This window comes from Macaca fascicularis, chromosome 9 (assembly GCF_037993035.2).
Source record: "Macaca fascicularis isolate 582-1 chromosome 9, T2T-MFA8v1.1".
NCBI lineage: Eukaryota > Metazoa > Chordata > Mammalia > Primates > Cercopithecidae > Macaca > Macaca fascicularis.
In genome coordinates this window covers 58,219,690-58,232,151 of record NC_088383.1, presented here as the reverse complement: position 1 = coordinate 58,232,151, position 12,462 = coordinate 58,219,690, and the positions used below count along the sequence as shown (strand labels likewise).

At 43.2% G+C, this 12,462-nt stretch overlaps 1 protein-coding gene across 7 annotated transcripts in view; it reads left to right on the top strand.

Moving 5' to 3' along the window:
- Nucleotides 1-12,462, top strand: part of VSTM4 (V-set and transmembrane domain containing 4) — a 115,947-nt gene that overhangs the window by 95,984 nt on the left and 7,501 nt on the right. For 4 of the 7 annotated variants that reach the window (XR_012417727.1, XR_012417724.1, XM_065520710.2 and 1 more), the window contains one exon: nucleotides 4,949-6,512. The exons of 2 other annotated variants lie outside the window; for them this stretch is intronic. Coding sequence is in view for 2 of the 5 variants with exons in the window: in XM_045399887.3 (XP_045255822.1) it covers nucleotides 4,949-5,074 (126 nt within the window). In the remaining 3 variants the exon portion in view is untranslated. Of the gene's footprint in view, nucleotides 1-4,948; nucleotides 6,513-12,462 lie in introns of those variants that run through there. One more of the 7 variants, XR_012417728.1, reaches the window with a different exon arrangement.

The following is a 12,462-nucleotide window of genomic DNA, read 5'->3' as shown; positions in this document are numbered from 1 at the left end:
AAGCATTCAGAATGTGCCCATATGCATGCTATTTTAGTTGGCCCTAGAGAGGAGGTGATGCCACTGAAACACTGATTTGTTCACACACACATGTTTAGCACCTTTTATGGGGCAGCCGCTGGGCCAAAACATTAAGTAGACCTCATTTCAATCCTCATAATCGTCCAACAAAGTAGGTATTATTATCTCTGAGCTCCAGTGATGGAACTGGCCCAAGGTCACACAGCTGACCTTTGAATTAAGATCCAAATTCCTCCTGCACCCATGATCTGCAGTCAGTCCCAGGACGATAGCCTCAGTCACTCTCCTCGCCTCTTCTCCATGAACACTTTCATTGATCTGAGAGTTAGAAGAATTTCCCTTTATTGCAGCCTTCCTCTGATGCATCAGTACTTGCCTGTATCTGACCCCCCATCCCCCCTTGCTCATAGAATCCCCCTCCAGACTTACTTGCGGTTTCTCACTGGCTGGTAGTTTTCTCCCTGGCTGGTAGTTTTCTAATATAAAAAGTGAGACTAAGGGTCCATGAAACAATGGGTTTTAGACACACAAGATACCAAGCAGCTGAATACAACAAATGCCGGGTCTTTATTTGAGGAATAGAAAGAGAATCTGACCAGGAGTCACTGCGGGTTAGGTGAAAGGGAAAATAAAGTAAAACCAAACAGCCCCAGGAGAGAGGAAATGGCCAAGTTGCTTCTCATATATGCAGAAAGTTCTAGGGCTTTTTCTAAAGGATTCTGCCAGGACTTCCCAGCAGCAGTTGGTTCACTCTTGCTGCCTGTTTTCCAGTGATTACAACATCCGGATATAAATGTAAAGCTCGGTCCGGGTCTGAGGCCTGGAACTCCTCCTTCAGGCAGTTTCCTTGAGGTTTTCAATGGAATTTACAGTCGTAAGAGTGTTTGTGAATAGACAGTTCAACACTGTTGAAGCTTCTATCCTGAGTTCCACAATTTGTACTAACACTCCACAACCTTCTGTGCTTCCTGCATCCCCCAGAGTAGGGTAGGGGCTTGAAGAGAGTTATTTTGAGGGCCAGTAGCTATAAGGAAATTAACAGAAGTGCTTCCTCATTCATTTTCAGGGGCGCTGGGAGTGATTCCCTAGCTTCAGTCCAGGTTGGGTTTGTCTACTGAAGATAGCAGTAAACTTGTATCATCTGAAATAAAGGTGGGGCTTTGCAGCAGGCTCCTCGTCAGGCTGTGCCCCATTGCAACCACCTGCTTTAACCACTGCTTTCTGCTCCTGGCTCTTGGTTTTACCACCAGTTTTTTAGTTTACCTAGTCTTACTGATGTGCCAGAAATGTTCTCTAAGCTTCTCCTCAGATGCACCTTAAACCTTCCACTGAAACATTAGTGCAAAGAAAGGTAGTTTGGTGAAAACCAGTGAGGAATATACATTTGCCCCTTTCATTGGCCATTAGGAATTTATTTCCAGTTAAACAAGCTGGGAAATGTAATTAGGCACATGGCTGATGTGATAGCCAAGTCTGCATGCCAGAAACACAATAGGTTCTTTAAAGATGCCAAGGACTGATATTATGCATCTTATCTTGGAAACTATACACTTCACAGTTCTGAGCCTCCTGTGAGCTGCCTCATATCTTCAATCAAATTATTATATTCCAGAAATATGCATAAGGGAAATGATTCTACACATTTTATGGTGGGTTGTTGCTTGTAGCAGTAATTGAAGTACCTTTTCCACTTATGAAAGTACTAATTTTATTTGTTTTTATTGCTTTTCTAGATGCAATTATTTATTTAGTGTGCTTTGGCTTTATTAAATTATGTTTACTATAGGAACATCATAAAAATGTATGAAAACAACACATCAGCCAAGCCAGCCTGGTGACCTGTATTGAGAGAGCTAGTGTTATTTTTCATATCCAAACGTAATGGAATAACTTAAGAATAAACAGATAATCTACACTAGAAAACAATGCAATTTCAAGGTAATGTAATAAAACACCTGGACAATATGATTTCATAAATCTTGGTGCTAAAATTTACATGAGTTGAGTTTTGTGGGCTTATTTGAGGACACATGGCATTTCTAAATGGAATCATTATAGTGGGAAATGTAATTAAACCAAAAAGCAAGAACGTAAACAGGGTTTTTGTTGCTTGTAAGATATGGATGACTAAGAAGCAATGTAAAGACTTTTGGTGTCAAAAGGCAAGCAGAAGGCTCTCATCCCTATAAATGATCTTAACTTTGAAATTGAAAAATTGCTAGACGATTTGTCTAGGTCACTTGGCAGTCGCCTCCAGCAGAGGTGCTGGCTTAAGGAATTCTTTGTAACTCTCCTTGTCTATTACTTCCTGTGCCTTTTAGGGTGCATCATCTCAAAAGAAAAGAAGTGTTTTTGCTTTTGGCATTCTTTTTAAGAAACTTAAATTGAATGAAGATGGTTTAGTTGTTTGGAATTTCCACCAGATAACCAGGAAAGAGGCATACAAACTTTTTTAAAAAAGTAAATCAAACAACAACAAAACCAAAGCCAAAACCAAAAGACCCTACGTCTGACATCCTTATAAAAAGCAGAGGTGCTTAAATGAAAATGACTGTGTGACTTTAAATTCATGACCAACTTTTATTTTTCTAATTACGGATTAAAATTAATTAATGCATTGTTTAAATACGTGTGCCTACTACAAAATCCAAAAGGTAGCAACAAATGTACACAGTGAAGGCTCAGTCTCCCTGCAGCTATTCAGGTTACTTCCCTAGAAAGAGCTATGGTTAACGTGCTCTCCATTTTCTGAATGAGTGCCAAGAGTTCCCAGGATTTTCTAAGTATGTAAAATATGTACCCACATATTTACTTACATACCTGCATACACACGTATTTACACAGGATATGATAGTGAAATATAAAGTACACATATAGCTCCTCCTTTTTTCTTAAAGACTGCACCATATATTGTGTTATACGAATGTCCCCATCTCCTACTGATACCTATTTAAGTGTTTACAGTTATTTGCTTGTACCAAGAAAGATTCCCACTCATAGTAAAGGAGAGAACCTCTATGTTTTGTCAACCTTTGTTTTTTTTTTTAATGTTTGGTAACTTGAAAGACACATAAATGATGTCTAAGTGTGACTTTAAGTCTCGGTTTTCTGATTATGAGAGGGTGAGTATCATTTCATCTGTGTCGGAGATGCTTGCATTTTTCTTTCCCATGAACTGCTGGTCCTGTCTGTTGTCCTTTGCTGAATTTGCTAGTGGAAACTTGCTTATTATCTTTGTTGAATTGCAAAGCCCTTTAATACGAGCTGTAAATATTTTCCTCATGTTTTCAGTTGTTTTTTGATTTTTAGAGATGGTTTTGCAATGTGTAGCATGAAAATATACACACATCTTTTTTTCTATTGCTCCTGGGTTTTGTGTCATATGTTAAAATAATTTCCATACTTGGAGGCTATTTTTAAAAAAAATCCCCACCTATTTTCTAGTACTTTTATAGGTTTATTTTCCACATTAAAATTTTTAATTCATTTGGAATTAACCTGGGGTGAAGAATGATATAAGGATGTGATTTTATTTTTTTTTCTTAAATGGCTGTCCAAGTATTCCAACAGCATCTATTGAAAAATAACTTTTAGGTTTAATTTTTAATATTGCTAGATTTGAATAACCAATTTTTCTTTATTTTAATAATGTTCCTTAATCATATTAAGAAAATATATGTCTACACCTACTTCATTCAAAAATTGTTTTAAACAAAAATGTGTTTTTAATTGTATTAAGTACCTTTCTAGCATTTATAATCATATACCTTTTCTCTTTTGATCTATTACTATTATGAATTATATTAATAGACTTTTTGATATCAAACCATCTTTGCATTTCTGGAATAAAATAAACTTGAATATGATTATCTATCTTTTAATGTACTTCATTCTCTTTGAGTAAATTTAACTTAAAATTTGTGTTAATAAATGATATCCTCCCTCCCTCCCTCCCTTTATTCCTTCCTTCCTTCCTTCATTCCTTCTTCCCTCCTTCTTCCCTTCCTTCCTTCTTTTTGACAGTACATTCAGATTTCCTGGAGTTAATGTTTATAATTTCTATTTCTCTGGAACATTATGCATTTTATCCTGTATTTAGAAGTTTTTTCAGTATATTCAGCAAACTAGTCTTGTTTAAAAATTTTTAAACTTCCTTCATTTAGTTTATATCTCTTATTTTTTATTTTATTCACTTATGCTTTTTTCCTTTTTATCTTGATTAATTTATTTTTCAGTTTACCTGTTTTACTGGTGATTTATGCAGTCTGGGTTTATTTCTATGAAGTTCTTCCTTCTGCTGTTCTTTATTTTGTTCCTCTTTTTCTAACTCCTTGAGTTGGAGGCCTGACCCACTTAATTCATGTTGTTTAGTGTAAGTATTTCAGTTTAGCGTAAGGTTTTCTCCCAGCACTGCTTCAAATGTAGGCTTTAGGTTCTGGCAAGGAATATTTTCCTTAGCATTATTTTCAAGATATTTTGAAATTATAGTTTTATACTAAGTCATTTACAAAAATTTCTAGGTGGTGGCATTCTAGTTTTGTTATTTTAGAATTTTTTTTGTTTCCATCTCCATCTTTTTATTTCCCTTTTGGTCAGAAACCATTAGATACATTGTTTTTACTCTTCAGCATTAAAGTTTTCTTTTAGCCTTGTGTTTAGTCATTTTTTTGTGAATGTTTCATGTTAACTTGAAAGCAAATCACAGGATATCACTGTAGGACATAGTGCTCTATGAAGACAATGAGATCTATCTTATTAATTATGTTATTGGATACTATGTAGCCTCTTAAATTTCTTGTGCACTTATCCCTCTCTGAATCCCAAGATGCTATGAACATGCATGCTTGATGAATGAATGTGTGATGTAGAACTCCTGTGGTCAGCTAGAATTGTGTTTTGTTTTGTTTTGTTTTCTTTTCTTTTATAGCCAAAGATTGCTGAGGAAAACTTAACCTATGCCGAGCTGGAGCTGATCAAACCCCACCAGGCTGCCAAAGGCGCCCCCACCAGCACTGTCTACGCCCAGATCCTCTTCGAGGAGAACAAGCTGTAGCACCGCATCCTCCTCCAAGGTTCTATTTGATGCCTGCCACCCAGTGATTTATGAAGCCTTGGAGACAAAACCCTTATTTCTGTATTTTCACTCGTGCCTTCTGAGTGGTGGAGAGCCCCCTTTTCAGCTGCATTCTGGGTGCCTTTGAAGAGGTACAAGGCTGCTCTCCCCAAAAGAATAGGGGCCACAGATCTTGACAGATCTCCCAGGACAAGATGCGCCTGGGCCTGAGCCCTGAGTGTAAGGACTCTGATCCTGAGAGCAGCCAAAGAGATTTTCTGCTGAGCCAAATCCCTTCACATTTTCCTCCTCTTTCCCCAGGTTTTCTTTAAAATCGTTTTTAAATCTTAATTTTACTCTCTAGTCTTCCCGTATCTGTGATACAAGCTCATAGTTTATAGCTAGAGGAAATGCCATTATGGACCCAACTGTAAGATGGCACATATGTTGGTTTTCCAAGGATCAGATGGCGTTGCCAGCACCGCCTGATTGCCAGTACCGCCTGAGATGACATCTCTTGTTTTAAATGGATGCACTGACCCTGAAGATTAAGGCCAGAGGGGCAGACTGACTAGAAGTATAAGGTCTGTCTCTGAATGCCATGGTGCCCACCTATGAAACCCTGAGGTCGCAGGACAAGAAGAACAGCATTCTAGAGGGCTTTCATCCCTTTGGCAAAGTGGACCTGTAGTGATAGAGAAATGTACTCTCCGAGAAGTGCTTACTCACCCTTTTCCAAAGGAGCAGAGGTGTTGGCCATCAGGAGCCACACTGGAGCGCATGGGCCTCTTCACTGTGTGCCAAGTTCAGTCACCTCTGATTCAGCGCTTGAGGGTATCTGCTGCCGGGTGCCCTCAGGGTAGGAGAGTGGGAAGTACACGCCAAGCTGGAAAGTGTATTCTGAAGATCTTCCTCTTGCCAAGTGCCTTGCCCATTGCAACCTTGTATGTGAATTCTAATGGGTTTGAATGGGGGTCAGGGGTGCATGGGGAAGTTGTTCTGTGGACCTGTGGGACACAGGGATCTTGGACTCACTGGCAGAGAATCCATTCTGGAAGCATCATCCTGTCAACTGCGTTGTTGAGGACATTTCTTGATGTGTGAGTGTAGTCTGGGTGGCTATTTACTGCACACTATAGGAATCGTTTGACTATGTAGTGGACCATTTGTATATGATAAATTATCTATTTTAAACACAGCTGGGATATGAGTTGTGCCTCTATATAGCTGTGTGAACTTGACTGAGTTTCTTATCACCTAATGATCTCAGACTCCATGTTTGTGTAAAGATGACTTAACTTCCCATAGAATTCTTGAGGGTAAAACGGGGTAATGAATCTTGCCAGGTCCTAGAAACTGTAAATTGCTACATAAATGCTCTGTGTTGACATTCATGCTAAAGCCAGTCTGCATTTTCAAAATGAAAATTTCTTCACTATTTAAGGCTTTCATTGCAATAACTTTAAAAAGCAAATATTTGTCCACCAACTTAGCCCTACAGTAATGTTCCCAAAGACTCATGAAAGTTTATGGTTTATTGGAAAGGATCCAAACTGGAAGCAGATATTGATTTTCTGGGAGCAAACCGGTCTGCCTTTACAAAGTGGAAGTTCACCCTCTCTGGATGACACCTGTGTCTCCTTCCTCCCTCTCTGCCAGATCTCAAAGGCAGTGAATAAACCATGCAGCTTTTGAGGAAGAAAGACCAATTTGGAAGAATTCACTAGAACTTCTTTGAGCATCTCTTTGAGGGGGGAGGATATCTGGTTAGCACATCATTCATATTATAATTATCACAGGGATTTTTAATTTTATCATGGCAGTGTTCTGACAGATGTATAGTGTTTTGAGGGCAGAGGATGATCTCCTAATTTGCCCAAAGAGCCTTATGGGTTAGTGGGGCCCTGGGGGTGCCAAATGGGAAGGAGAGGGGGCACATGAAAAGGAAATGGTGGGAAGAGGACAACGGGCCAGGGGGTAATATCTTGCCAGGCCCCTTAGGCCTCTGCAGAATGGAAATGGACTTCAGTCACCCTCAAACCCACCCACTTAAATCCAAGGAGAGCTTAGGGTTATTATACATGGACAGGAGCACATTCTACCAAGAACACAGGCTCTTGAGAGCTGGTAGCTCCCAGTTAGAGTCGAACCAATCACTGTTATAGATTGAATCCAGCCTCTTTCTCCCAAACTGTGGTGATCACTGCACAAATCCACACTAAGGTATGTGAATGGGGACCTGCAGTTTATCTTCTCCTACTGAAAATGCTGCCCAGGGGAATCTTGGAAGCTATGGACAGCATCCAGGCAGAGCTTGTCCCACTGTTATCTCCCGAAGCAAACGCCCAAGCTGTGCTCAGAACTGGAGGCCATGGATGACTTGTATCTGGTGCTTGTTTGAGAGGATACATTGACATTATTGCCATAGTAAGCTTAAAAAATGTGCCCACTCATTCATTCTTTATCCGTGGACCACTAATCATGCATTGTCATTTCCAAAGATAAGGGAAAGCATATCACATATCGTTGACATAGAAATTAGGGAAAGTTTGTCAAATTTGTTTTTACTATAAGGCATCATCGGTAGAAACTATATATGAGTAATTTTCAAAATGGACCATTGCTTATATGTTTAAATGAAGCTAAAACAAGTATGAACCCATTGCTTAGAGTGCAGTGGCTTCTTTCAGGCAGAGAGCAGATGCTCTCAGATTTGGTGGTGAGTTTTGGCCTTGGCATGGTTGGCATGGAGTTATCACAGGAAGCCGGGAGGTATGAAGGGGCATCCACCTGGGTGAAACTGTCCTGCCAAGCCAAATCCCTGAGGCCTGCCCTGAAGCAGCTGTAGTGGAGCAGAGACCTGGGATTCCTTAGAGTCACCTCTTTACGAATGTACCGCCACTCTGTTAGCTCATGGGGAAAATAAGGAAAAACCAGGCCTCCCACCTCCTGACTCTTGTGAGAGTGAAGACAACATGGGGCATTTAGAAAATACATTTTTAATGTATGATAATATGGGCTGGTCCACACAGCAATAAGCCCAAAGACCCCCTCGCTTTGGGGATTATTCATGGCCCTGCTCATCACAACCTCTGATATGCATGACTGTAACCTAGGCTGAGCCAACAATGGAGCTCATGCCAGAAATGGTCCCAAGCATGCATGTGGCCCCCTAGGATAATCAAAATCCTGGGGAGAAAGAAATCATCTTTGCCTTGGGCAGTGAAGCTGGAATGACACAAATCTATCTGTTGCCACATCTCCTGCCTAGTGGAGAAGCCTTGGAAGGCAACAGACACTGAGCAAGAAGCAGGGAGGAGAATGTCCTGGAACGGCAGGACTCCACCCCGAGTCCCTAACATCCCCAGACTCTTCTCTTCCATAAATTCTCTAATTACCCTGCTGTTTAAATCTTGGTTTTGGTCAAGCAAGTCAGGTTGCATACAGAATTTGAATACAGTATGCATCAAAGTTGCTTCCCAGGACAGGAAGCAAAACAAACAAAAAAACACACTGATATCAGTACCCAGGGTGCCCAATTAGGGCACACCCAGTGGCTGCATTGCAGCCTGTGAGCTCCTGCTGAACTGTGCGCCCTGCTGCCTGAGTGGGCCCCGCCCTGGGCTTCTCAATGGAGAGCTTTCGATGGGGGACTCCAGGACTGATGCTCTCCCTAAAGAAGGGAGGCCTCAGGTTTGGAGAGGGACACCGTCAGGACCAGAGGAAGACTGAGGGGCGCTGGCGCCAACAGGTGGAAGGGAACAGCGTAGTAACACAGAAGAGCCATGCCACATGCATGCTGGAGGAAGTCTTTCTGTGTCAACCTAAAGCTTAGGCTGGCTTCCATGTGGAACATGACATCTTTCCAGTATCTCTTATCCAGGAGACTGCAGTAAGACCCAGGTGACCCAGCTCTGTGTCATTTGGAGCCCATTACAAGGTGAGGCAGCCACATGGTGGGGACATTGACCCCACCCCAGACCACACTCCCATCTCCATACATAGGATAGAAACTGTTCATCAGGAAGGAAAACCAAACAGAAATTCATGGTCTAGGGGCAAGGTCTGCATTGCGCATGGCCATGCTGGGTTGGAGTGGCCGTGGGGTGTCCAGATAGATGGGCACGTAGACTAGTGCTTTCTCAACCTTAATGCATGCACAAATCATCGCGATCTTATTAAAATGTAGATCCTGGCTGGGCACGGTGGCTCATGCCTGTAATTGCGGCACTTTGGGAGGCTGAGGCGGGTGGATCACGAGGTCAGGAGATCGAGACCATCCTGGCTAACACAGTGAAACCCCATCTCTACTAAAAATACAATAATAATAATAATAATAATAATAATAATAAGCCAAGCATAGTGGTGGGCGCCTGTAGTCCCAGCTACTCGGGAGGCTGAGGCAGGAGAATGGTGTGAACCCAGGAAGCGGAGCTTGCAGTGAGCTGAGATCGCGCCACTGCACTCCAGCCGGGGGACAGGGCGAGACTCCTTCTCAAAAAAAAAAAAAGAAGATCCTGGCTCAGGAGGTCTGGGATAGGACCTGGGATTCTGAGTTGCTAAGAAGCTCCCAGGGATGTTCATGCTTCTGGTCCCTGAACCACACTTTGAGTGGCAAGGATGTAAACTGTTAGAAATATGGATCTGGTGCTCATTGCAGGAAAGGGGGTGTCCTCAGGGCATAGGTCACAACCGAAGCCCGGACAGTGGGCAAGATTCCCAGGGAGAGGCTGCCCGTGCACTGAAGAGGGGAAGGGCTGGGCCTGAGCGGTGGGGAGCACCCATGCTGGCAGGTACGCAGCAGGTGAGGAGATCCAGGTGGAGATCAGAGGACAGTGACAGTCACAGCAGCAGGGGAGATCCAGGAGAAAGCTGCGCTTGGGGGTCTCTCAAAGGAAGAAGGGCTCTGTGGTGTGAACTCTGCAGAGGGCAGGGAGAATAGAGGTTGAGCCTTTGCTCATTCTGAATTAATTGATTACTCATTTTTAAAAGTGCTTTCTTTGGGAAAAAAGCATTCCCCAGTGCACAAGGCTAACAGACATGGGCGCTGAGCTGTGTCTGGTCTGCTGAGTGTATTTTCTTCAAAATAATCCTCATCTTCTCAAGGGGTGGGGATTTAGACAAGACTCTTCCTGAACACACAGTGTGGTGGGGAAGGGAGGCTGTGGAAGTTTTCTGTTCCTTCTGTTGTCACGGGTGAAAGATGACTTGGTGCCCAATTTCTAATAAACACAACGCTATTAGCGTCACTCCAATTTAGTGTCTGATTGTTAAATGTTAATGTACTGTACTCTACAGTCTTAAATATAATTAGAAATGTTTACAGCTTTGGTTAAATGCACATTGTTCTTCCACATTAAGCTTTATTACAAGTGTCCTCCATCAGCAACGAGGAGAAAACTCATTAGTAGGTGGTCTGTATCGGGTTCTGGGCCGTGCTAAAGGAATCAGCCTTCTGTTTTCCTTTATGACAGCTTTTCTAGATGCTGGGAGCAGCCAGGGTGATTACTTCCTGTATATGTGTACAATTAGTACCTCAGACTCCTGGGTCTACAGATGGATCTCAGAGAAGCCAACATCACCCAGGAATTTTTATGCAGACGTTTGCGTTGTGTGTGTGAGGGTCTGATGTTCTCCTCAGTTTTCTAAAAGGGGTCTGTGGTCCACAAAAGATGGAGACTTTAGAGAGGGTCCTAAACCACTGTCCTGCCCACAATGGACCCAGAGAACATCATGAGGAAGCTAGGCAAACTAAGGAGATGGAAAGGTACCTGCCAGCCTGGTGACCTCCCAGCCTGGCAACCTTCCAGGCATTCTAACCCTAAAACTGCTCCTTGCACTAAGCTCTGGCTCCAGGAAGCCTCTCTGCTCCCACCCTCACTCATGTTGGCTGGAGGAACCCTGACCTCTTGCAGGGCTGATCTTTGGCTCAGCTAAGGATTGGGGCTACCCAATCCTCCCCTTTTTGGGATCTCCTCCATCTCTTTTCTCCCTCAGTCCATGTGTGGGTTCCCAGGTTCTCACAGTACCCCAGTTCTGAGTGCCCTGTGACTGCACTCCAGCCCATTTCAGAGTCAGTTTGGAATTCCTTAAAATGTTGTAACTGAAATCGGATTCTCCTGCTCACTGCTTGGAAGCCAAACTTGAGAGACAAGATTTGGTGGAAGGAAAAGCAGGCTTATTCAAGAGCTGGCAGCCTGAGGAGCTGGCAGACTAGTGTTGCAGAGACCATCTCAAGTCAGTACAAATTCTAGGCTCTTTTTATGTTAAAAACATGACCAACAACTGCTAACATCTGGGCACCAGCGAGGGTCCAGGAAGTTGGAAACTCCTTTGTCCTTGGTCAGATCACAAAGCTCCTATAAACCTTCAACGAAACATAGTTGTTACATACTTCTCCTTTAATCTCAGAGTTAGTTTCAAAAACTACATGATTACTGTTTTTGCGTTTTATCTCAGTGCCCTAAAATTATCCTCGCCTACGTGCAGGAATGGGTAAGGGCTCCTTTAATTGAAAATGGAGTTAGTCGTGTTAGTTCTTTTGCTCTTCCATTCTTACAATGTCTTGTTTCTGGTTCTCCTCATTCTTCCACCTCATCAGGATTCATTTCTAGTTTCCTTGGGGTTCTCCTTCACCATGTAAGCCCTCATCTTTTTTGCATCTTCAACTTCTCCTTCCATCTCCAAAATGACAAGCGTTTCTCAACCTGCACAGACCCCTTGCAAGCCACCATTCTCCTCTGGTTCCTTCTCTCCACAGCCTGGAGTCTACACTGTCTGCTCCCTGCTGTCTGCCTCTTGCCTCTCACCCTCTGCTGGCTACCTTTGCTCCCCCTCCCCTGAACTCAGCTCTGCCCAAGCCCTCTGGGGTTCGCTGCTGAGCGTGTGTTCTCTTGCAGAGAATGTCTTATTTCTGATCACCATTCAGCTGTATCCTGAGGACCCCACCTCCACAGCCCCCGTGCAGCCCTCTCCTGAGCTCCACGTCCATCCATGACCTCCCCTCTTGCAGCTGCCTCATGACTCTTGGAAGTACACACCCAATACTGAATGCATCAGAGCACCCTGCACCCCTCGATACCCAGCTATCCTGGTTAGGGTTCTGCTGCTCACCCCATGGCTAAAGCTGCAAATCTAGCATTGGAGATATGGGCCACCGGCAGCAGCAGCGGAATCACTGCTGACTTGTTGAAAATATCAGGTGCCTGGCACCTTGCCAAGTACGTTTTCTGTCTTATCTCATTAAGCCAATGGTACTCTACCCCAGTTTGCAGATGAAGAAGCAGAAGAGCTCAGCTAGTGGGCCCAGGATGGCAGAGCTGGAGCCCTCCTCTCTCCTGTCCATCTCCCCTGCATTCCGGCACCTCCCCATCGTCTCCATTTGCACA